The sequence below is a fragment of the Mirounga leonina genome, unplaced genomic scaffold, assembly GCF_011800145.1.
Source record: "Mirounga leonina isolate KUSES-001 unplaced genomic scaffold, KU_Mleo_1.0 Mir_125, whole genome shotgun sequence".
NCBI lineage: Eukaryota > Metazoa > Chordata > Mammalia > Carnivora > Phocidae > Mirounga > Mirounga leonina.
In genome coordinates this window covers 41,400,418-41,426,677 of record NW_023270305.1, presented here as the reverse complement: position 1 = coordinate 41,426,677, position 26,260 = coordinate 41,400,418, and the positions used below count along the sequence as shown (strand labels likewise).

The 26,260-nt window shown below is 46.2% G+C and overlaps 1 protein-coding gene across 3 annotated transcripts in view; it reads left to right on the top strand.

Moving 5' to 3' along the window:
• Window positions 1–26,260, top strand: part of TET3 (tet methylcytosine dioxygenase 3) — a 97,922-nt gene that overhangs the window by 49,600 nt on the left and 22,062 nt on the right. For all 3 annotated transcript variants that reach the window (XM_035001280.1, XM_035001281.1, XM_035001282.1), the window contains 3 exons: window positions 557–2,690; window positions 18,975–19,065; window positions 25,313–25,406. In XM_035001280.1, coding sequence (XP_034857171.1) covers window positions 557–2,690; window positions 18,975–19,065; window positions 25,313–25,406 — 2,319 coding nt within the window. The remainder of the gene's footprint in view (window positions 1–556; window positions 2,691–18,974; window positions 19,066–25,312; window positions 25,407–26,260) is intronic.

Below are 26,260 nucleotides of genomic sequence, written 5' to 3'. Positions count from 1 at the left end.
CCAGGGTTTAAGTGAGGACAGTAACAGGCAGAGAAAAAAACTGTGGTTTCCTTCCCACTAAAAAGCTCTGGCTGACCTCTGGTCCAGGCTGCGTATGTCCCTCAAGGCTGCTCGCCCCCTCCACGTATACCACACACTTAAAGGCATATTGCTTCTTGGGGTGTTTGGTTAGCTTTCTCCTGACAAACACCGAAATCAGCATGGTCCCGGTGTCACTTTGGTCATTGCGAGTTAAAGATCTTTTTGTGAGTCCTTAATAAATGCTTGGTGTCTGGGGAGCCTCATCCGTATGATCGATCTTAGGCTCTAAAAGGATCTGAGAACATTCAGAATTCTGGATTAGGACCTCTTAACGATCTGCCTTTCCTTTCTGTTGGTGCAGCTAGCTGGGCAAGGAGACCTGAAGATGAAGATGAGTTCAGGCTTGAGCTGTTTCAGGGACAGAGTGTGCAAGAAATGCAGGGTTTAGGTATGCATCTGCGTGGTGTGAAGCAGGACAGTGCTTTTCTACTCTCATGGCTCATCTTTTTCCTTTTTTCTCTCTTTCTTTCTTCAGACAGGCTCAGAGCTCAGCCCAGTTGATGGACCTGTTCCAGGTCAGATGGACTCAGGGCCAGTGTACCATGGGGACTCACGGCAGCTAAGCGCCTCAGGGGCGCCGGTCAATGGTGCTAGAGAACCTGCTGGACCCAGTCTGCTGGGGGCTGGGGGTCCTTGGCGAGTAGACCAGAAGCCCAACTGGGACGGTGCCCCGGGCCCAGCTCACACTGCTCGCCTGGAAGATGCCCACGATCTGGTGGCCTTTTCGGCTGTGGCCGAAGCCGTGTCCTCTTACGGGGCCCTTAGCACCCGGCTCTATGAAACCTTCAACCGTGAGATGAGTCGCGAGGCTGGGAACAACAGCAGGGGAGCCCGGTCAGGGCCCGAGGGCTGCTCTGCTGGCAGCGAAGACCTGGACACGCTGCAGACGGCCCTGGCCCTCGCTCGGCATGGCATGAAGCCACCCAACTGCAACTGCGATGGCCCGGAGTGCCCTGACTACCTCGAGTGGCTGGAGGGGAAGATCAAGTCTGTGGTCGTGGACGGCGGGGAGGAGCGGCCCAGGCTCCCAGGGACTCTGCCTTCTGCTGAGGCTGGCCTCCCAGCGCCAAGCACCCGGCCAATCCTCAGCTCTGAGGTCCCCCAGATACCTCCCCCCGAGGGCCTGCCCCTGTCCCAGAGTGCCCTGAGCATCGCCAAGGAAAAGAACATCAGCCTGCAGACGGCCATTGCCATCGAGGCCCTCACACAGCTCTCCTCTGCCCTCCCTCAGCCTTCCCACTCCACCTCCCAGGCTTCTTGCCCCCTCCCTGAGGCCTTGTCCCCTCCTGCCCCTTTCCGGTCTGCCCAGTCCTACCTCCGGGCCCCCTCGTGGCCTGTGGTCCCGGCTGAAGAGCATGCGTCCTTTGCTCCTGATGGCCCTGCCTTCCCGCCAGCAACTCCTAGAACAGAGTTTCCTGAAGCCTGGGGCACCGACACCCCACCAGCAACTCCCCGGAGCTCTTGGCCCATGCCCCGCCCGAGCCCTGACCCCATGGCCGAACTGGAGCAGCTGCTGGGCAGTGCCAGTGATTACATCCAGTCAGTATTCAAGCGGCCCGAGGCCCTGCCCACCAAGCCCAAGGTCAAGGTGGAGGCGCCCTCTTCCTCCCCAGCCCCGTCCCCATCCCCCATGCTCCAGAGGGAGGCTCCCGCACCATCTGCAGAGCCCGACGCCCACCAGAAGGCCCAGACCGCCCTGCAGCAGCACCTTCACCATAAGCGCAGTCTCTTCCTGGACCAGGCCCACGATGCCTCCTTCCCCGCTCCCACGGAGCCTCCTGCTCCGGGCTGGTGGGCCCCACCAAGCTCACCTGCCCCACGGCCTCCGGACAGACCACCCAAGGAGAAGAAGAAGAAGCCCCTGACACCAGCTGGAGGTCCCGCGGGAACCGAGAAGGCCACTCCTGGGTTCAAGCCCAGCGTCCGGAAGCCAATTCAGATCAAGAAGTCCAGGCCACGGGAAACGCAGCCTCTCTTCCTGCCTCTGCGGCAGATCGTCCTGGAAGGGCGGAGGTCCCCAGCCTCTGAGGATGCGCAGGCACATCCACCTGCCCCTGTCCCCGCCTCACAGGGCTCTGCTGTCCCCCCGCCCCCAGAACCTTCTCTTGCGCTATTTGCACCTAGTCCCTCTGGGGACAGCCTGCTGCCCCCTACTCAGGAAATGAGATCCCCTAGCCCCATGGCGACCCTGCAGCCGGGCTCCGCCGGCCCTCTTCCCCCTGCCGATGACAAGCTGGAAGAGCTCATCCGGCAGTTTGAAGCTGAATTTGGGGATAGCTTTGGGCTTCCTGGCCCCCCATCTGTGCCCATTCAGGACCCCGAGAACCAGCCAACGTGTCTCCCAGCCCCCGAGAGCCCTTTTTCTACCCGCTCCCCCAAGCAAATCAAGATTGAGTCTTCGGGGGCTGTGACTGTGCTCTCAACCACCTGCTTCCATTCAGAGGAGGGGGGCCAGGAGGCCACACCCACCAAGGCCGAGAACCCCCTCACACCCACGCTCAGTGGCTTCCTGGAGTCACCTCTTAAGTACCTGGACACACCCACCAAGAGTCTGCTGGACACACCTGCAAAGAGAGCCCAGGCCGAGTTCCCCACCTGCGATTGTGTTGGTAAGTCCGCCCAGGGGTCAGGGAAAGTGGAGGCCTGGTGGGCTTGGGTGTCTAGGCTCAGTCTCTTGTCTGGCAAACATTTACTGTGTGCCAACGCCCCCCCCCGGGGGGGGGGGCCTGGGGACACTGAAAAGTTCTCACAAGCTAGTGGAAGAGCCCACGAAGGAAGCAGATAGTGATGCTACGTGGTGTGTAGCACGTCGGTGGAGGTACGTGCTGGTGCTTTGTCACACACACGGAGGCGAAGGCCTCGTGGAGGCCTGCCTGTGCGAGATGGTGCTGGTGTTGAGGCCTGAGCCTGGTGGCTGTGAGAGGGCAGGGCTTATTTGGACTGCTCTTGGTCTAGGGGGAGCAGAAGGGGCGGAGTGCATGTGGGTATGAACCCAGGGTGGCCTGGGGGGCAGGCGGGGGCCAGATCTTGCAGGGGCCCAACAAGTTGGGGTCAAGAGTTTGACTTGACCTCATTGGTTTAAGTGAGCTTCTGAGAGTTGTAAAGCAAGGAATGATCTGTCACCTTGTGCTTCTGAAAGACTTTTCTGGCTGGTGGTGGGGAAACCTGTAAGAAAGGTGTCATGAGCCAGGCAAGAAGGAGTGCAGGCCTGACTGAGAGAGTGGGCGGAGGGACCTCTTGGGAGGACATATGGGGTATGGACAGCCCGGGGTCTCTGCCTGGGTGGTGCTGGTCCCCGAGAACGGGCCGAGAGCCCGGAGCTCTGAGTTGTGGGTTTGGACACAGTTGGCGTCCAGGCTGTGGCTGAGGCTGTGGTGTGGGTAAGAGAGCGGAGGAGCCTTGCCTTCCTTCCTGTGAATAATCAGGAGCAAGGCTGCGGGGACTGCGCCTGGGGCCTCCTGTCTTGGGAGGTCACTGAAGTGTTGGGAAGCCCCAGGTCTCCTCTAGGGCTGTGGCTCTCTGCTGTGTATGGTGTGTTCCATTAAAGACGTGTTTCACGTGTTGCTCAAAAAGCACATTGATGCTAGTGAGGAGTATGTTGAGATTCTTGCGATTTTAGGATACACCAACCAGGCCTTACAAAAAAGCTGTGTTCGCTGCTTGTTAAATTAATGTCGGGTCAATGGTGTGATTCGTTGCGATGCTGCATCCTTGCAGTAAGGAGGAGCTGGGCTGTCCCGCTCATTCCAGCTACCCCAGACTCCTGTACTCCAGACAAGGAATCACTTGGGGAACAAGGAAACGTTGGCCCCAGTGTTTCTGTCTGGGGGTGAACAGAGGTGCAGGCTCCTGCCAAATGCTCCCAGACATGTTCTGGGATTGTGGTTCCCTTTGAGGGCTAACCCTGTTCATTCTTGGATCTTAATAATGAGATGACATTGAGGGCCCCCTTATTTCTCAGCATTTTGGAGAAGCTTGTTCCGATCGTAGGAAGTGGGCCCTTCCCTTTGCCCTTTTCCCTCCTTGCATTAGTATGAATCTGTCCCATCTACCTTGTGTTTAGTACACTGTCAGGTATTTCTCCCCCCTGCAGTGTAAGACCTAACCTTACATAGTGCTTAGGCCATAGTTGGTCCTTACTAAATATTTTAGTTGTTGAATTCAATTATTTGGAGGTGATATTTGATCAAACTAGTTTTTAAAATTTGAGTTCTAATTCCATCACTTCCTCATGCATAAAATGAAAATGATAATGACATCCCCTCACCAGGGCTGTTGGAGGGAATAAATTAGCTAGCATGGGTACAGCCCTTAGACTGGTGTCTGGCACATAGTAAGCACTCCAAGAGTGCTGGCAGTCCCGACGCGTATTGAGTGCAGTAAAGCAAGAGAAAGAAGTAGAAACATACGTATTGAAAAGGAAGAAAAGTGTTGGCTGTTACTTTATTCATCAATCGTTTATTGATTACCAGCTCTGTATTAAGTACTGTGAAGGATAAAAATTAGGAGACATGGCTCATCTCTGAAGGACCTTGCAGTGCACTCCAAGTGGCATCTGAAGCCACAAGATACTCAGTCAGCCCTCCGGCAGGCGTCAGCCAGATCCCTGTGTGGTCACATGGATGTGGCTGGACGGTAAGAGTGCTCGGAACCCCCAGGCCTGGTTGTCATTACCGAGGGCAATGTTTTCTTTTGGAAACTCTTGTTCCAAGCTGGGTGTTGAAACAGCGGTGAACCCCAAGAGCACACGCGCCATCTTCGTGGCATCAGGGGCCAGGTGGCAGGGGTGAGGCCAGCAGCCCAGGCCCTCAGAGCTCTGCATTCCCCCGGAGAGGACTAGCGAGGAGAGGAGAGGAGCGGGCAGGGGAGTGTGGGCGTCACACAAACCCGGCAGCAGCGAAGTGTGCGCCTCAGCCAGGGAAGGGCCAGTCCTTCATTGCTCCAGTTTGTGTTTTCTCTGTATCCGGTCCTAAACAGAGAATTCAAACCGACCCTACCTCATGTGGTTAAATGTTAACTTATGGGGACATGCTTAGTGGGAGACAGTAGACACAAGCAGTACATAAATGATCATCTCAGCTATGTTACAGAAGGAAGGGAAGGAAGGGAAGGAAAGGAGAGAAGGAAAGGGGAGGGGAAGGAAGGAAGGAAGGGAAGAAAGGAAGGAAGGAAAAGACTGGTAGGAAATATGTCAATAGTGGTTGTCTCTCTGGTCAGTGGGTGACTTTTCCCTTATATGTTTTCTGAACTTTCTGTAATGAAATACGTATTTTATAATCAAGAAATGTCTTGAAAGTGTATCCTGGAAGTAGCCTGGAAGACAGATGGGTGAAGGGTGATGACCTTGCGGCAGAAGACTGGTTAGGGAGCTATTGAGAAGAAGAAGAAGAAGAAAAAGAAGAAGAAGAATTGTAATCGTAGTAATAATAATATTTATGAAACACTTGCTCTGCTCCAGGCACTGTGCCAAGTACGCTACAGTTACCAACTCATTTAATCCTCATAACATCTACATGAGGGGAGTACTATCAGGAGTTCCATCTTAATGATGAAGGAAGCAAACCTAGATTCAGTAATTTACCCAGGTCATACATCTAGCACACCGTAGAAGTGAGATTTGAATCTAGGCAGTTGGACCCTTAACCAGCACACGATACTGTGATTGAAATTGTTGAGAAAGGAGTCCTAAGTAAAACAGTGGTATTAAGAGTGAAGAGGGCCAAGGAAGAAGGGATTCACATGGCAACAGCTTCTTGAGGTGCTGGGGTTTGTTTTAGGGAGAGCCATCCTGTTTTCCAGAAGTATCTGCAGATCCCACCTCTGGGCAGTTGCTTCCATCAGTCAGTATGGCAGAATTTGTCTCCGTGAACTCGGGCTCAGGACATGGGTTAGGAGTAAAGGCTGCTCACTCTGGGATTAATGTCAGATGGGAACCGTCTCATGTTCCAGAAACTCATCCTCTCAACACTGGCAGGTAGAGAGGTGCAGATTGCAGGTCAGTTTAAGGAAGAATTTTCCATTGAAGTGACAGTGAGATTTGGAGATGCCATTATGCGCTAATAATAACTTTATAAAAGCATAAAAAGGTTTTATAGCATAGCAAAAGAAACTTAATATTCAATATGGTGACTTTTGCCAAATCAGCAGTTTTGGCCAATATGGGCTTCACTGAGGAACCAAAAACCCGTATACGAAGAGCACTGTTTTTCTCTTGTATAAAGACTTACGAGTTTCTGAAGGTATGGGTGGCATTCATATGGACTTATTCTCCAAATCTTGAAATCCTGGAATTAAAGGAACCTCTTGAAGCTTCAAAGAAATAAATTTAGAAGACATGAAAGGAAATGCCTTTCTCCAAAAGGTAGTATGATATGTACAGGTTTGGGAAAACTTAACGCAAGTGGAAGTTTTATTTTAGATTATTGGAGGAAGAGAGTATTGATGTATTTTTAATATTTTGCAGTACACATTAGAGATCCCCTTAACCGTCCTGTAATACCATTGTCGGAGACTGGACAGTGAGCTGCTATGACGAGGCCCTCTACGTATTTTATCTATTCCTAGAAATGGGGAGATTCACAAGTGAGCCAGTTTAGGACAGAGAATGAGTTCAGATGACATTTTAGTGGGAAAGCGTCCTTGGAGGTCATCTGCTCATCCCTTTATCGTTAAGGAAACAGGTTTGTGTTAACTTTTGAGTCTTGTCCCCCTGTCTGTGAGGAGCATCCCATAGGCAGCTGTGGACATTAAACCATAAGAAAAGCAGATGAAGACAGATTTTAGGAGGCACCTTCATAGAAATGACGTATTTTTATCCAGTTGATCATTTGCCGTAAAGAAGTAGCCAGAGGCCAGTATAAGAAAAAAATATGTCCTTTTGCCTGGAGCATGGTGAAAATCTGGGTGAGAGAGGTGTTGTCCAGCAAATGTGGCCAGGAGCAGTGTCCACTGGGTAACTTCAGTCCGGACCACAATTCTGAATGGGGGACACAGAGACTTACTTACCTCTGTTTACAATCATGGGAAGTCTATTTCCTGTAGTTTTTATGAGAAGGTATCCGCCCCCCCCCCCCCCCCCGCCTCTCATTCAGTTTGAGATGAAGAGGAACTTCATGTGTTTTAAATATTTTCTTTAGACAATGGAATATTTGGATCCCAGCATAAAGGTGGGGAATCTGACTCTGGGGAGGGTATCAGAAGTTCCTGGAGGAGGTGATGTTTGAGGTGAGAAGTTTAATGGATTAATAGGAAGAAGATAGAGTGTTCCAGGCAAAATGACATGAAGATTATGGAGATGAAAAATACACAAAAAACCACATGAAGACATAGAGGTGAGAAAACATGGAGACATGCAAGTAGTTCTTTTTTTTTTTTTTTTTTAAAGATTTTATTTATTTGACAGAGAGAGACACAGCACAAGAGGGAACACAAGCAGGGGGAGTGGGAGAGGGAGAAGCAGGCTTCCCGCCGAGCAGGGAGCCCAATGTGGGACTCGATCCCAGGACCCTGGGATCATGACCTGAGCCGAAGGCAGCCGCTTAACGACTGAGCCACCCAGGCGCCCCCAGACATGCAGGTAGTTCTGGTGTGACTGGTGTATTGGATGAAAGATTGGGAGTGGCCAGAGAGGGGAGCTTCAGGGGAGACGGGGACGATACTGAAGGCAGAGAAGCCAGTTTGCAAGTTCAGGCATGGTTCAGGCGAGAACTAATGGGTGCCTAAACTCAGAGAATGACATTGAGTGGGAGAAAGGAGAGAAGTGGATGGATAAGAGAAAGATTAGGAAAAAGAACTAACTGTTGGCTGTAGGAATAAAGGAAGAAGCATGTCAGGTGGCTCCTGAGGTTCCAGGTTGGGTGACCGGGTGGACAGTAGTGCCATTTACCTAGATTCAGAATCCTGGGAAGGGAGCAAGTTTGGACATCCAACTTTTGAGATATCTGTTGGACCTGAAGGTGTGCATCCAGGTGGGTCTGTGAGTTGGAGGTTCTAGAGCAAAATGATGGTAGTTGATGTTTCAGTTATGATCATTCCCCCAGGCTGAATGTGTAGATTGAGAAGAGGCCCGAGAAGGGAGCATACTAGCATTTAGAGGGTCTCAAACAGGAGACTGTGAAGGAGGGTGTGGAAGAGATGTGGGAAGGCTAAAGAACCAGCAGAGAGTTTGGGACGTTGGGAAGGCTGAGAGCCCAGTTCTGAAGAAGGGTCCGGATTTAATGCTGGATTCTTCTTTGTCTCACACGACGTGTTATTATATGTGCACTGGTCTTGTCGATTAAACCCCAGGGACTGAATGTTGTATTTCTAAAACATTTAGACTGGTGCCGAGCACTCTGGTAAGTGCGCTTCATATTTTTTTTGGTTAGCTGGTCAACCTTATTCTGCCTCCAGCTCTACAAAGATGTCAGATGAGTTTAGGCACGATCTCCTTCCCTTTAATCTTTGTCCTCAGTGAGTGTGCCTATGTTATAAAGGTATTTGTGTCTACTACCAGCAGGCCTGGCATGCTGCCCATGGACTCACAAGCAGCTGACCTGTGATTTTAGTTTTAAAAAAACTCATCTAATCTACACCTAATCCAGGGTAGAGCCCAACCATCTACCTACCCACTGTGTGGATTTGTGACTGCCAGGAGGCAATGAGCTAGCAATTGGTGATTGACTGTCATGGAAATAGAGTCTAATTAGTTATATAAGCTTAAGCTGTTCAGCTTGAAGTCCACTGAAATGATACCAGGAAACTGAGGCATTTATATAGGATTGTTTGGAAAAAGAAGGTACTGGTACATAAAACCTTAGTGTGATCTTGACACCTATGCATTAATTATCCCAGTTATCAATCGTCTCTATCAATGTCATAACGAGGAGAAATGCCTCAGCTTGTGCTCCCATGTCTTCTGCTGGCCATCGTATTTCCCACTGGGAAAGTGTGGGTGCCTTAGTCTCTGTGTAGAGAGGGGTGGAGGGGGGAAGATGGGAGGTTCACTTAGAAATTAAGGATCCTTCTTGCCGTTAGGCAGTCATGAGTAGTTTCTTGTGTTTAGTATCTCTTGCTGATAGCAAGAGGGATACATTTCATTCTTTCCCTAGCCTAGTGCAGAAGTAGAACAGAGCATATTTTTCTATCTTAATGAGCATAAAATTAAGTGCACAGGGCAAAGAAAAGCACCTAGAGCCACATAACCAGCATTTTCTCAAAAATTGGATTTTTCTCTCCTGAGCTCTGCCCCAGAGCTTATTTTAGGGGGAAAAAATCACTTCTGTCTGCTCCAGCTGCTCAAAGCGAGACATAAAACAGATTTTTCTTCCAGCCGAGTTGAGCCATTCCCTTGCTCTGTCACTTTACCTCTGTAGAGGAGGAAGACACACCCCACTGGGGACTAACAGGAGAATCAGTGACTTAATAGCAAGATAGCAAAAGAACCCTTTCCTGAAGCCTGGTGAAGGGAACAACAACCAAACAGAAGAGAAAATTCATCTGCTTAAGTTTGGAAATAGCCCCATTCTTAAACCATGAATGCCAGGGGCTGTCTACTAGCTTAAGATCAGTTGAATTAAAATAAAGGATGATATGGGGTATACAGATCGCAGTGTGGGGAGAAACAATAGTGGACTCTCAGAGGGACAGTGAAGCTTGGAGAGATGGGCTGCATGCTCTCTGGAAAATGGGGAATGCAGACAGGCCTCTTTTCCCTCCCTGCTCCAGTTTCTGATGGGGATGAGGTATAGGGTGAGGACGGTTGGCCTGAGGGCCTGGAAACCATATCCTAGGAGCCAGCTTTGTAGCCGAGGGCCAGCAGCACCAGACAAAGGCCATTGTGCACAGAGAAATATTTGCTGAACCACCAAACAAAAATCCTGCAATCTGTGGGGCTTTATTTTAACTTATCAGAGTGACCAGCTCACTCCCATATGAGGAAATAAACCAAAATCCTAGCATCAGGACAGAGCATAACCCAACCCTCAACACCCAAACATACATCCGTATTTAGAGGTGTTGGCCCAGACAGACAATGCCTGAAGATGAAATTTCCTAGCTGTAACAGTCCACAGCCAGCCCCAGTTCCTCCCATCCCCCTTCAGGCTGCTGAACTTTTGAACTAATAGTTGAAACCTCTCCACCATCCAGTTCTTCAGCTTAATTTCCAGTGATACACAGGACATTACAACACAGGGTTGTCCAGTCCAAAATGTAGTACCAGAGGGCAGAAACCCTAGAGAGAAACTTTTCCATGGAAAGATTAATTAATAAAGAATCCAACATGCAACCCATTCGGATTCTGTGGGGAAAGTAGAGGGATTGATGTCCAACATTTAGAATGAAAATTTACATTAGAAAAAAACAAAAATTTGAAGAACTGATAGGTGCCGTCAAGGAAGGTGGGGAAAAAAAAAGGTTCCCTTTGAAACAGGAAATGAAAGATGAGGTGCTAGAATAAAGTTACAAAGAAGCCACACGAGGTGCAGATTAAATTCCAGAAGCATGCCGTTGCACAAAGCATGCACAGCTGCACCAGAGGCTGGAAAAGGCGGCATCGGAGTTACAGGAAAAGCAAATCAGTGAGGAAGAGGGACTTGGAGGTCACTGCAAAACAGGAAAAGAAAACAGAAATGGTCCTAGCCAGAGTGGGGAGATAAGGGGACCAGAAGAGAGGCGGGAGGAGGGGTCCTGGGTGCAAACTCACTGTCAGGGATGCTGGCAACATTCACTGGGGAAGAGCCTGGAACAAACTGAGCAAAGGCAAGAGTCAAAGGATAGAAAACTTTTCTGAAATGAAAGAAAATGAATAAAAATGGATAAATCATGATCCCAACCAACTTACTGAATTTCAAGGATGAAGAATCACCTACAAATATATTAACTGAAAAATTAAGTCACACGTATTCATTTTTTTTAATAATTTTTTTTTAAAGATTTTATTCATTTGGGACACAGGCACAGAGAGCATGAGCAGGGGGAGAGGCAGAGGCAGAGGGAGAGGGAGAAGCAGGCTCCCCGCTGAGCCAGGAGCCTGATATGGGGCTCGATCCCAGGACCCTGGGATCATGACCTGAGCCGAAGGCAGACGCCCAACCATCTGAGCCACCCAGGCGCCCCTGTGCTCATTTTTTTTTAAACTTAAAAAAATACTTTTAAAAAACATTCTTTTAACTGAAAGACATATAGGAAGGTATATATACCTGAAGTGTACAGCTCAGTAAGTTTTACAAAGGGCACATCCTTCTGTAACCACATCTAAATCAAGAAACAGAGCTTTTCCAGCCGCTCAGGAGCCCCACGCCCGCTCACCTACACCTGAGTCGCTAAAGCGCACTGTAGCCTGCAGACCAAATCTGGCTCTCATCTGTGAGCTAAAAACAATCTTTATGTTGTAAAATGGTCCCCCCAGAAAATCAAAAGAAGAATAAGGTTTCATGACTCAGTGGAGATTAGATGAAGTCCAAATTTCAGTGTCCGTAAGTTTTCATGGAGCATAGCCATGCTCATTTGTTTATGTATTATCCGTGGCTGCATTTCACCACATCCGCAAAGATGAGCACTTGTCGCAGAGACTACATGCCCTGCAAAGCCTTCAGTGCCGTGTGGCCCTTCACATAGGTTTGCCAACCCCTGTCCTAACGTAACTACTTTTCTACCTTCTAACCACCCTGACCGGTTTGCCTGAGTGGCATATGTATCCTATCATAAATACGTATGTGTTCCTTTATATTCTGACTTCTTCTGTTCTGCGTTGTGTTTGTGAGGTTCATCTGTGTGTGTGCAGCAGTTTCTTCATTCTCATTGCTACATAGTGTTCTGTTTTATGAATATGCCACAGTTTATCCATTTGACCATTGCTAGTCATTTGGATTGTTTCCAATCTGGGGGTTATTATGAATCATGCTGATAGAAGATATTCTTCTATATGTCTCTTGGAACATGGATGTATGGGTTTACATATTTACATTTCAGCTTAAGTTGCTACTATTCGTTTTCCGAAGTGGTTGTGACAGTTTAAACTCCTACCAGCGGTGCTCCACGTCCTCACCAGGAAATAGGATCAACGGTCTTCCTGCCGTTGTGGTAGGTGCAGCAGGTGTATCTCATCATGGCTTTAATTTGCATTTCCCTCATGACTGACGAGGTTGAGCACCTTTTCATACCTGTTCATACTTTTCTGTAGAGGGCCCATTCAAGCCATTTGCCCATTTCTCTATGTGTTTGTCTTTTTCTTACTGATTGGCAAGGGTTCTTTATTTATGGTGGATATGATTTTGTTGTTGTTGTTGGATATGTAGTATTGCAGTTCTCGGAATATTAGAAGTTTGACCTGAGAATTCTGTACCCAGTTACGTTGCCATTCACATGTAAGAGCTTCATTAAAACATTTCCAAATATACAAGAACTCAAATTTTCTAGCAATGAATCAGATACGTAAGGGATTGGGGAAGTTATATATATCATGGGACTGGTAGTGAACACTAAATGCGTTCAAATGTGAAGTTTGCATTTAAATAACTGTGATAATTGTTTTTCTAAAAAAAGAGTAATTTATATACTTATATTTGAGATTTTATATCAAATATCGCTTTGATAACAGAGAGGAAAAAATATGTTCACGAGGATACCCACAAAAAGCAGGAGACAAGGTGAAGGAGGAGGTGGGAGAAATTGTAAGGGTGCTAACTTCTTTATCTGCAAAAGTACAATGAGCATTACTAAAGACATACTATAGATTTTTCTAAATTACCAGGGGTGGGGGGTGGGGAGTAAAGGAAAATATAAAACCTGTAACAAAAGACAGGAAAGAAAAAAAACAAAGACACAGCATGGAAAACATGTCCTAAAATGACAGAAGACCATACATACGTTATGGCAATAAATGTAAATAGGGTAAACTCACATACTGAATTTAAGATGAATAGCATTAAACAGCACCAAAAAGGGTTAATAAACCTTATTTTACTACGAAAAAACAGAAGCACGTATTGCTCGCCAATTCAGAGTATGTACTGCCTTCTATAGAACATTACCCCAGCCTTGCAAAGTATTGTCACTTGTCTGGCACCATAACCAAGTACAAACCCATTGCTACAGAGAAGATACACACACACACACACACACACACACGTATGTATACACACACATGTATATATACATGTACACATGTATACACACATATAAATACGTATATGTGTGTATATGTATATATAATGAGATGTATTTTCTCACATCTATGTAAATATATACGAGATACATAACCTTATGGATATATAAACATATACATGAGAATAATTAAATTTGTAAACGTATACTAGTTTTATAACTGAGCATACTTGGTTGTAAGTTTAATTTTTTTCCATAGAATATCTTCTCCCGGATACAGACATATAATCAAGGAAAGGGATCTGTCTCTATTATTTTCAATCTATCTATCTTACATGTTTTTATAGGTATAGAATCAGGAAAAGGGATGTAGTTAAAGGAAACAATGCTTCTGAAGGACTCCTTGGGCTGCCTTGTAAACTGCCAAAAGGGAAAGAATGACTTTGCTTTTGTTTGGCTCTCGGAGCTCCGTCTGCCTTTGCGTTTTAGCGGCCTTCCCCAAGAAACCTGACTGTCCATTGTGGAGGCTGGTGTGGTTTTGGATCTGTATCTTTTTTCCTAGCTGCTGGGGTGAAGTGGCCAAGATTTGGTTTGCATCTTCTCCTTGAAAATCTCCTTTCTCTGCCTTTAACTGGGTAAGTTTTGAGCTTTTTCTGATTGGGGGCAGAAGGTAGTCACTAAAAGCTACATTATGTTCCAGTTCCAGTGGAAGATCCTGCAGTCAATCCATTACTTTGACTTTTCTCCAGACAATAGAAGCTGGAATAGAGCCCAGAAGTTCTGGCATCTTCTTGTATTCTATTTTCTATATACCATGTAGTCTCCCATCGCCTATAAAGAGCTTTCAGACCACTACTTCCAACACCCACATTCTTACATTTTCTTTCCCTAGCCTCCCCTGGTCTCCCTCCCTCCCACCCCCACTCCGTATGCTTCTTTCTGCAATCCTCTCTGTGTTATGTTCAAGATAGTGTATATTTGGAGCAAGTCCTTTTTAATCCTTCAGTTGAAAATATTCATTCATTCATGAAACATTTAAGCAATTGATAGGTTGAGAACGGTGCTAGGTGACATCCCATCTCATCCTCAACAATTCTGTAAGGTAGGAACATTATTTTAACTGCTTTTAAGGCTCGTAAGGGTTGTGTAACTTGGCCACAGTCACACAGTTTGTTTGGCAGAGCCTGGACAGCAGCTGCCTATTGAGTTCGTATGATGCGCCAAGGACTGCACAGAGCCCTGAGTGTAGTTTGCGCAGGAAGGCATGAGGATTGGAGGCCGGGAAGGTAACTCATCGCAGTTCCCCAGGGCTCTGCAAACTCCGTGTTCTTTCTGCTGTGCCATGCTAACAATAAAAGCATGCTGTGATCCATGCCTTGATGTTTCTGTTGTCTGCAAGGTGCTCTGGGGATCCGGAGGGAAAGTGGACCTGAGAAGTGCACTGGCGTTTCAGAGAAGAGGTGCCGTTTAAACTAGACCTTAAGAGAGGAGCTTTTCCAAAGAGCGAAATGAGGAAAGGCACTGTTGTCAGTGAGGAAGCCCGTTTGAAGTCACGGAGGGCTTGCCCAGTTGTGTGACAGGAGCTGCGCTGGCCACTGCCGCGTACGGGGCTGGGACATGTGCAGGGGGCGCTCCACAGGGGCCTTGTGGACTCTGCCCCGGAATTTGGGTTCTTTCTCCGGTCTGACGTGGGGTCATCAGTGCGAAGTGGTGTGATCAGATTTGGGGGGAGGGGTGTATAAACTGGTGGAATTGGGTAGGATAACCGAGGAGGGCTGAGATCAGTGAGATCATGCCCATGATTCGGGCAAGAGCCTGACCCCGGACATTAGTGGGGGATGAAGAGCCTCCAGCAGCAGAAGCCAAAAGAGGCAGGCACGTCCCGTCAGTTCATCGGCTGAACTGCAACACACCATTGCAAACCTTTTATTGAGGGGCTTCAGGGAAATGTCAGAGGGCTGGGAGTTCAGTGAGATCAACATCCTCAGCCTGGTCGGGACCTCCCCAGCTTCATAGTGGCCTGAAAGCTCTGCAGACCTTTTCTTGTTTGTTTGTTTATTTTATTTTATTTTATTTTATTTTATTTTGAGAGAAATGGGAGGGGTACAGAGGGAGAGGGAGAATCTTAAGCAGGTTCCACACCCCATGTGGAGCCAGACACAGGGCTCGATCTCACGACCCTGAGATCGTGACCTGAGCCAAAATCAAGAGCCGGATGCTTAAGTGACTGAGCCACACAGGTACCCCTTCTTGTTTGTTTTTAAAGCCAGGAACACAGCTGAACTCATTTTCACAAACTTGCTCTTACACTTATTCTCAGGGTCGGTAGTGACCCAGACACCGTTTTGCTCACCTGTAGTGTGTGTGTGACGTATGTATACTAACGTATGTGTGATTGCACGTATACACGGACTACAGTGTATTATACATGCGATATTGAAATTTGCTTTTTTTTCCCCACTTAAAATATCTTGGAGGTCATTTTTTGTCAGTAAATCTGGAGCTACCTGATTCCTTTTGATACTGCTTAGCATTTCATTATATGGATGTGCCATGGTGTCTTTAGAATACATAATGAATCGTGATGGACATTGAGGTTTCTGATATTTTGCCATTCCAAATGATGCAGTGAGTGTTCTTGTATATACATATCATTTTCACGTATCCAAATTTCCAGAAATGAATTCTTACAAGAATTGAAATTCTTTGAAATTGCTGAGTCAAATGGACTCATGTGCATTTGTAATTTTAACATATTGCTAAATTACTTTCCATACTGCCTGTTTTCCTATACCCTCACCAACACAAGACATTGATGGTGACTCCTCTGAAAGGGAAAACTGATACCTTATTGTAAGCTTTACAGATGTTTGAGCCATTTGCATTATCCTTTTTATCCTTTTTAAATTTTTCTCTTGAATTATTGACCTTATTTAACTATAGGAGCTCTTGATATTTTAAGGAAATTAGCCTCTTGTCTGGTATGAATTCCAGATATTTCTCCCCAGTGTGTTATTTGTCTTTTGATAGTTATTACTATAAATTTTTTTTTAGTTAAATTTATCAGGATTTGTATGTATGTTGGGGGGGGCTTTAGAATTTCATGTTATACTTAGAGAAGATTTCCCTTTTTATGAATATTTTTGAAACTCTCCCATTTTTTTTCTCTCAGAACTTGTATAGTTTAACTTTTTTTGTATTTAAATCTTCCAACTCTTCAGAATACATTTGGGGGTAAGTTATTAAGTATGGATCAGACTTTTCCCCCGTTGTCTCAACACCATGCATTGAAAAATTAATCTTTCCCCATTGATTTGACATGCCATTAGGTATCTTCTTATGTGTGGATCTTATCTACCCAGGTAGACCATAAACTTTTAAAAGGCAGCAATCAGATATTATCCTATCTTGAATTCACCCCCATAAAGCTGAGCATAATATTCTGTATAAAAGAGGTATGACAGTGTTTTTACATTTAAAGAATTGTGACTTATATATATATGGGGAAAGTACGCAAAACATTCACATACAACTCAATGAAAATTTATAAAATGAATGCCTGGGTAACCACAACCTAGATCAAGAAATAGGCCATTTCCAGCTCCTCAGAAGTCCCCTGTGCACCCGTCCCATTCACATTCCTCTTCCATCCCCCAGAGGCAACCACCCTCTTGACTTGTGACAATGATTTTCTTGTTTTTCTTTATCATAAGATTGGACCATACAAAATCACCATTGTTTGTAGGTAAAAAGCCATTGAATGTCTGCAATTTCATATTTCAACCTAGTAATTTTTACCACCTCTGCATATGTCTTTAAACAGTATACTTTAGTGGAGCCTATTTTTTTTTTAATATTACTTAAATGTAATCTTATTGTATTTGTTCTTTGCTATGCTTCTTTCCTTTACTGTGATGTTGTGGTGTTCAACCATGTTGTGGAAGGTTGTCAGTTCTCACTGCTAGATATATCCTATCATACGACTGTGCTGCACTTTATCCATCCCACTGTTGCTGGGTTATAGGTTTCCAGTTTTGACTATTGAAAACAAGGTTACTATGAAAATCTTTGAACATGTGTTTTGACGCATGTAACAAAGGTTTCTTCTAGGACAGAATCGGCAAAGTAGGGCCCGCTGCCTAGTTCTTTATTTTTTTTAAAGCTTTTAATGTTGAGATGATTTTACATTTATAGAAGAGTTGCAAAATTGGAACAGAGAGTGTCTGTATACCCTTTATCAAGCTGCCCCTAATGTAAACATCTTACATGGTTACGGAGCATTTAAAAATCAGACATTAATGTTGGTACAATACTATGAACTGCAGACTTTGGAATTCATCAGTGTTTCCACTAATGCCCTTTTTCTGTTCTAGGACCCGTGCGGGATACCACATTGCACTTAGTGTCACATTTCTTTAGACATAAAACAAGCTCCACTACAGTATTCGTGTAAAGTTCTTTTTGTTTTCAGCCTTATATAGTAGCCAGTCAAAACTCTTTTCCAAAGCTACTATTACATAGTCATTTGGGTCTCCTTTCTTTCCCTGAGAAAAATTCATTTAAAGTTCATCCAGGTTGTGTGCATCAATAATTTGTTCCTTTTGTAAAAAAAAAAAAAAAAAAAATGCAGCAAACGTCCTATAACATAAAATTAACCATTGGAAAGTAAGCACTTGAGTGGTGGCATTTAGTACATTTACAGTGCACAACCACCACCTCTGTCTGGTTCCAAAACGTGCTCTTCACCCCAGAACAAAACCCCGTACTCATTCAGCAGTTACCCAGCGTCTGGCAGCTGTCAGTCTGTGTTCTCACCATTCTGGGTATTTCCCGCGAGTGGGACCGCACAGTATGCGATGGTTTGTGTCTGGGTCCTTTCACGCATCCTGGTTTTGAGGTTCATCCGCATTGTACCGCATGTCAGTACTTCCCTCCCTTTTTTTTTGTTTAAGTTGTGGTAAAATATATATAACATGGCATTTGCCATTTTCACCATTTTTAACCGTACAATTTAGTGGCATTAACTACACTCATAACATCATGCAACCGATCCCCACTACCCATTTCCAAAACGTTTTCATCCCCCCCCAACCCCACGGAAGGGCAGTACCCAGTAAGTCCCCTTTCTCCTCTCCTGCTAGCCCTGGTACCTTCTAGTTTAATTTTTATCTCTAGGAATTTGCCTGTTCGAGGCATCTCATCTAAATGGAATCATGCAGTGGTTATTCTTTTGTGTCTGGCTCCTTTCACCCAGCATCATTTTTCCCAGGCTCATCCACATTGTAGCAGGTGTCAGAACCTCATTCCTTTTTATGGTTGGGTAATATTCCATTGTGCGGCTACCCCACATTTTGTCCATCTGTTGATGGACATTTGTGTTGTTTTCACCCTTTGGTTCTTGTGAATAATGCTGCTGTGAAATTGGCCTACAAGTATCTGAGTGAGTCGTTATTTTTTATTCTTTTGTGTATATCCCTAGGAGTAGAGTGGTTTGCCTACCCCGGTCTAGAATGCGTACCGTGGTAAACTGAATTCCAAAGTGGTTCTACCGCAATCTTGACAACACTTGATCTTACCAGATTCTTCAGTTTTTGCCAGTCTGCCTGGTGTGCCGTGGTGTTGCACTGTGATTTTAATTTGCATTTCCTGATTCCTGAAGGAGTTGAACACATTTTCACATGTTTATTAGCCATTTGAATTTCCTGTTTTGTAATGTGCCCATTAATGTTCCTATTGGTGGTTTGCCTTTCTAAATTGATGTTGATGAATCGATGCCTCCAAATAATGTTTACTCTGTGTTTCTGCAGAACAAATAGTGGAGAAAGATGAAGGTCCGTATTATACTCACCTGGGATCTGGCCCCACGGTAGCCTCTATCCGGGAGCTCATGGAGGAGCGGTGAGTGACGCCCAGGTGTCCAAGCAGAGGTGGGCAGTTGTTAAGAGAGCATGGCATTGAAGCGCCTCTCATTGTCATTGCCTCGTACCGGATGATGTACAGGAAGGAGGTCATGATACCCAGACTGTGGAAGGTTGACTACGGGTTTCTCTCTCTCCGTAGGTCTGCCCTCTCTGTCTTCCCCTCCCCTGCCCTTCTCTCTCTCTTGAACTATTTTTTTATTGACGAAATGTGGTGAAATGACTCTGTGTCCCATAGTGTTTCCTGAGGTCTGAATTTTGCTGCTGGCTTTTCTACAGTATCGTTCACTGTGTCCTTCTGCCCTCACTATGGCCTATAAATTCGCAGCTAGAGCTAAAGATGTCATGGGAATCGGATAATTTTTTTTCTTTCTTTTTTTCAAAATGACTTCATGGGTGGTATTTTGTGCCTCCACTAGGAGGAATAGAGTATCTCCTCGTTGGCCAGTGGGTGTCTATTCAGGTTGTGTCCTGAGTCGTTCTGACGCTGTCCCAGGAGTCTTTGATAGTTTTCTCGATTCCTCGTATGGCATTATGCTTGGGGTGTGCATTCTGCATTTACCCAAGAAGTCCAGGTCCTTTCTATTGGGGGAAGAAGTATTTAGGAAACAAACTGTGGTACTAGGTTTGCCCGTGACTTCTAGGCCATTTCAGTAGAAAGAGCTAAGATGTATGGGTTGGATTTTTATTTTTGGTTATTGATTAGTGATCAGATACATCAGAGGTTACCTTGACACTTAGAATTCAAACTCAAGACTACAGGGTTTTTCCTTAACAGCCCTGTTTGGTTTTTTAAGCAGTTTGTATAGATAGAGACTTTAAAATCTACGTACGTGTTCACAGCAGATAATAAATGCCACGAGTTCCAGTGTACAGAAGGGTAAAATAGCTTGGTGATTGAGAGCATGTGGACACTGGAGCTAGACTTCAAGGTCTAATCCTGGCCCTGCCCCTTCCTGCTGAGTCCTTGTGTAAATTGCTCTACTTCTCTGTGACTCGGTTTTTGTATCTGCAAAATGGGATGATAGAAGTACACGTATGTTGTAGGAGAATAATGAAGAGAAGCTGAATCGATGTCTGGAAAGCACTTAGTGCTTACAGGGAAGGACCACATCCGGGGGTCTATCTCAAACACATATGTACTGGTGGAAATTTTATAACAAGCATTAGTATTTTAATAGTAAAGGCAAAGATTATGTAGACAAATATGTTTGCGTGTACATATACATACAGATGTGTGGAAGGCTGAGTGGCTCAGAGTTCCCACAGATTTGGGAACCATATTTTGTCTGATCAGGGGAGCCAAAAGAATCCTGTCATTAATGTAGCAGGGAACGTGATTTTGAACCGAAAAACTGTAATGGCATCCCTGAATAAATAAATGGTAAGATGGATGGAGGACTGTGATCTCCTGTAATGACTCTTAATTGTCCTGTACCATCTGGAAACATTTATATTCAAAGTAGCCCATCAGAAAAGCATTTGATCAAAGACCCGATCTGCACATTTGAGTCTGATTGAAAGGGTACCTCCGAGTCCATGAGAACGAAACGTTTAAGACAGGGTGTGTTTTGTACATGCACCGCCTGCATGGGCCAACACACATATGCGTTGCAGCTCCAAGGTTGGGGCAGCCAGCATTTTGGCCAGTGATTTTTTTTTTTTTCTTGTAGGAAATCTTGACATTATTGTTTGCAGGTTGAGGGCTGCAGGGGAGTCCAATGTGCACATTGATCTGGGACAGTTTTTGTTTGTGTTTGTTTCTTGGTAACAATTTTACAAAATTTCTAGACAGCTCTCTAAATAACTTTTAGTTACAGAAGAGTATGTTTTGAAACAAGGATTAGGAGATAGTGATAAAGTTGAGATTTGTCCTTTTTTTTTTTTCCCTCATTGCTTTAAAAATAACAGCCAACTGTAGATTCTTCAGAAACTGATCCAAGGGAGGAATTCCTGTCAAGACCAGGAATACTTGTGTTTTTCCTCAGCAGCTGGTTTATTTTTATCTTAAGGACCTTGTAAATTATGTAACAGATTGCGTTTCCATCTTCGTTAGCTGCTGGTAAGCTCAGAGCCAGATTTGTGTACCCCTATTAGGAGGAATGTAATTTCTCATCTTTGGCCCGTGGGAACCTAGTCAGGTTCACTTCTGAGTCCTTTTGATATGACCCAAAGGAGTCTTCATTAGTTTGCTGGATTTCTCATACAATGAAATTTTCTAGGCCCATCTCTCAGAATACACACAAGACCCTACTGCTTGCATTTTGCATACCAACATGATGTGCATTTTTTCCCCCTTTACTCTGATTTCATCACCTGTTATTTTTATCTTATAGACCTCTTTTAAAAAAAGTTTTCTTGTGGAACAAGGAGAGGAATGAATGATCAGTGAACACCACCAGGCTGGGGGTCTAGTTTGTGAATGGTCCAGGCTGTCTCTTTCCCTAGACCTCTCCCCCGACCCTCTCTCTGCAGGACCACTCTACCACCAGAAGTTGGCCAAAGTCAGGAAGGGGAAGCGAACTGAAATCAAGGAGACGTTGGTGCTTTTAGCTTCTCTGGTAAAGATTTGGAAAAAGGAGGGGGAGGTCAAAACCAAATCCTAAAATATTTTCCCAATTTATTTATGGGTTCCACACGTGGGGAACCCAGGTCCCCATTGACATAGGTAATTGAGTCAGTTGTTGAACTCATATCTGAGAAGGGTGTGCTGCAGAGCCCCGGGTCCTCTAACTGGAAGGGGATTCTCTGTAGCCTAGGAGTTCATTCAATGTTTATTTGAAAAACAGAGAACCAGGACTTGCTGGCAAAGCCTCTGAGTTTAGGGGAACTAGTCTCATTATTGTGTGATAAAGGTAACTCCAAAGAAGTCCAACTTTAGATCAGTGGTTCTCAAACTTGAGCATGCTTCAAAGTCTTCCGGAGGACGCATGAAAGCACAGATCCCTGGCCCACCCCAGAGTTCCTGACCCAGCAGGTTTGGGATGGGACCCGAGAGTCTGCATTCCTCCCAAGTTCCCAGGTGATGCTGGTCTCAGCACCACCCTTTGAGAACCACTTGCTAAGATGATCAAGTTATCCCTCAGAATAAGGTTTCAGCCTATCCTTTCAGACTTTGCCTAGGGTCTAGGAGTTCATCTGTCTACGGGGATGAACATCATCTAGACGTTCTAGAATATCATCTTAAGGATAGGCCATCGAGTGAGACATTTAAGAAAAAAAGAGCCAAATCCAGAGTTGATTGGTTGTCTTTAAGCACAGACATAGTTCTGATTTAAAAAAAAAAAATGGTCTAGCTGTTCAGACAGTGCTTGGCCCTTTTATTTGGTCTTGAATATTCAGTTCAGTGCAGGAAGTGTTTCTCACATGGGCGGGATGGTGGGGAAGGTACTGGTCAGAAAGCTCGCGTCAGTGTCCTCAGCTCACCCTCCTGTGGGGAACACGATATCCCGTCTGTTTCGGTGAGAGCAGCATGGACACCTCGGGCTGTTCTTCCCACAGTGACCCCAGGACACATCAAGTACCCAGGCTTTGCACTTGGGGGCCACTTCCTGATAAATATTTGTGAAATTGAAAGTTTTCCAGGAACTGAACAAAAGCGGCACTATCTGGTCTTTTCCTCTGGAGCCAGGCCATACCATGTCAACTCCCCAGAGTCCTGTCCCCAGACACATTCTATAAGGGACTCACATAGCCATAGAATTTTCACGTGCTAATTCTCAGAAACCCTTTCTCTGTTTCACTCAAGATCTCCATGAGCTCAAAGAAACTGTACATCGGTATTTTAAAAAATAATTTGTTTTCTTTCCCAATTACAAAAATAGAACCTGTCTATAAAAGTCTTTCTTTAAAAAGCTAAGAATGAATAAAGCTCTCCAGCAATTATCCAGAAGAAACATGCTTACCCTTCAGTTTTTTCTAAGCATTTATAGCTACACATATGTATATAAATTTTAAACCAAATGGGATTACTGTTTGCAGCTGCTTCCCCCCCCCATCGCTTAATTTCTTCCATGTTAGTGCATATAATTATATCAAATCCTTTTTGATGGCTACATGGTTTTCCATTATATGGAAATTTATTATATTTTATTTAGCCAGTCCTATACTGGATATTGAAGTTGTTTCTAATTTTTCAGTTGATGCAACAATGACTATCTTGTTCCTAAGTCTTGGTGTATTTGTACAGTTATTTCAGAGGTGTAGAGAATCCTGGAAGCGGAGCAGATGAGATAAAGAATACAGGTCTCCCTCACTATCCAGAAGTAGAGCATCCCTTGGAAAACTTTCCTAAACCAAAAATGGCAGTAAAGTGAAGAAGCAGTTACCTTTAACTTATATGGAAAAATGTTTGAGCATTCCTGGACCCCGCCCCCCAAAATAACCTCTTTTAGGCTTCTCTGATACCTTAAGGCACATCTGGCTAATGGATGCACAGAATGAATCAAGACAAAGCATAGATGCTCACAGATACAGTTCAGAGCTCTGGCAACTGGGTACTGGGATGTTGAGTGGATTTCCTGGGGAAGGAGCTCAACGGGGCCACTCTTGCCCCCGGGCTCGGGCCTCGCACTGCCTCCATAATGGCTCATTGCGAAACAAACGCTGAACGCAATTTTTGCTTTTTGCCTTTCTTTGTAAAAGCAGAAATTCTCTTTGGATTTCTTCCAGTTACCAAAAACTAGGGGCTGATGTAGGTGTTCGTAAGAGCAAAGTGGTATAACATGAACTTCTGAAAAGTGAGGGATACCTGTATGTGTAACTGTGTGTGTGCGTGTGTAGAGAATATGTAAACTGGAGCAGGTATGATAACATTGCTCTCTATTAAATAGTATATTAAAAATAATAGGGCATGGCCAACTCGGATTCATTACAGAAATACAAGGATAGTTTGATTTAGACAGTCTGTTACAATACCGCACCATATCAGTTGATGAAAGGAAAAAAAAACCATTCAGGCATCTATGTCCTTTGATGCTAGAAGTGCTTTTGGTAAAAGTAATAATTCTTGATTAAAAATCCTTAGAACAGGAGACCCTTAGGAAACGCCTTCAAAGTAAGGCGGTCTCTGTCTCTTTCCCGAAGTCAGCTGGCTTCACGCTCAGTGATGAAGAGTCAGCAGCATGTTAGTGGAGACAAGAAATAAGGAAGGGTGCCTGTTAGCACTTCCGGAGCCCTGGCTCGTACAGAGAGACAGGAGCCTGAAACGGGGCGTGAGGAGTGGACAGGAGGAGGTGACAACGGACCCTGCTTGCAGGTGATAGGACTTCGTGCCCGAAACTAAAAAGCCATTACAAATAAGACGGTTCAGTCAGATGGCTACTTAGGTTGTTGAGAATTAATATTCAGTGAGCCCTTCCCTCGTGCCAAGAACTTCAAAGCACCTGAAACCGTGCACCCCCTGGGGACGATCTTCTTTGTTCTCTTTCCAAGTCTAAGACTTGGACTTTCAAAGTCCATTTTACAGGTTAGCAAATGGAGGCCTAGAGAAGTTCAGTCACGTGGCTACGGTCCTGTAGGCAGAACATGGCCGGCCGGCACTGCAGTTGCCGTTGCCCGTGGCACCGGAGTTGTGTGGCCTTGCGCTGGGCCGCTCAGCTCCGGGGACCGTGGTTTCATCACCTCTGGGGGAGATGGCCTCGGGATCCTTGTGTGTGCGCGCGCGCGCAGACCAGGGCAAGCGTGTGTGCGGGATGTGCGTGCTGCATGTGCGTGCTGTCCGGGGTGTGGCACGACCACAGCTGGGGCTCGGGAGGGCCCCTTCCCCCAGCCTCAGCTGTCTGTCCTCCTCATGCTCAGATGTCCGCTGGGGATTGTGGAAAGAAAACAAGGCTTTCCCCGTTTACCTTCTTCTGCCTACTGAATGTGCAAATCACCAACTCTCAGAGTGACTCAACTAACAGGGCTGGCTACCAAGGCCCATGTTTAGCCACTGGCTTGAGCACCCTCCTGGGGGCGCGGAGGTAATCCTCAGGCACGCTGTGCTTGACGGCCCCTTGTGCCCTGGGACAGAGCTGGGCCAGATGGGCCAGAGACCCTGGGAGCCCGTACGTGGCGGCTGCATCTCCGAGGCTCTCAGCACACAACACGCATTTAAGCTCTTCTCCTTCTCTGTCGACCCCACGGTAACAAAACCCACGCTGAAGCACAGAGGCTTGCCTTCTCACCACAAGCTGCTCTCCTCTGGGCTCCACTGTGCTGACGGTGGCTTCTGTCTCCGTCCCCAGGTACGGAGAGAAGGGCAAAGCCATCCGGATCGAGAAGGTCATCTACACTGGGAAGGAGGGCAAGAGCTCGCGCGGCTGTCCCATCGCCAAGTGGGTGAGTGTCGAGCCCCTGTGGCTAGGGCTGTGCCTCGTCGCCCTCGCCACAGGCAGGCCAGGGCTGTGCAGAGCCAGCAGACACGCTTCCTGTCCAGGGGATCTTTGGAGCCAGCACCTGCGCTCGGTTAAGGTTGTTTCCCCCCGGCCTGAGCTGTCTGTCCTCGTTTTGTTTAAACGCCGGCCCCTGGAATCCTGGGCTGGCCTCAGACATGCTCTAGTCCGTACGCTTAGTTCATACTCTCCCCGTGGCTCAGGGACATGGTTGAGGGGAGGCATAGAGATGTCCTCTCACTCCAGGCTGGGCCCCACTGTGGACCGTTTAACTCTTCTGCCCCTGCGCGTGCTACTGGCGTTCCCATCTCCCGTCCAGAAGAACTAGGCCTCCAGGCAGGGTCGGGGACGGTTGTGCATCTGCGTGACTTCTGAGCCGCTGTTGCCTGTGAGGCAGCCTGAGTGTCTCAGCAGGGGGAACGGCAGTGACGGAGACCCCCACTCCCCCCGCCACACACACAGCTTTCTGACCTTGCCTTTCTAGTCCTCCAGGAGATCTTTAGCATCACTGCAGAATCCGTCCTCGAGAGCAGCCATGGGGTCATCAGGTAGCCGTGAGCTTAAAATTTTGAAGAGGGGTGGTGCTGAGTTGTGTGGTGGTCTTTTCTAGCCATCTCTCTTAGTGCAGTGGACTTCTCTGGTTTGCCTACACAGCCACCAAATACCCTATCTGTTTTGGTGGTAGAGCTCATCTACACCTCCCTGGAAGTTGGCAGAGGGACAGGTGTCCCCTTTCCCTGCCCTCCTCCACGGAGAGGCGACCCATAAATGCAAAGAAGGGCAGATTGTTCTTGGTGGCAG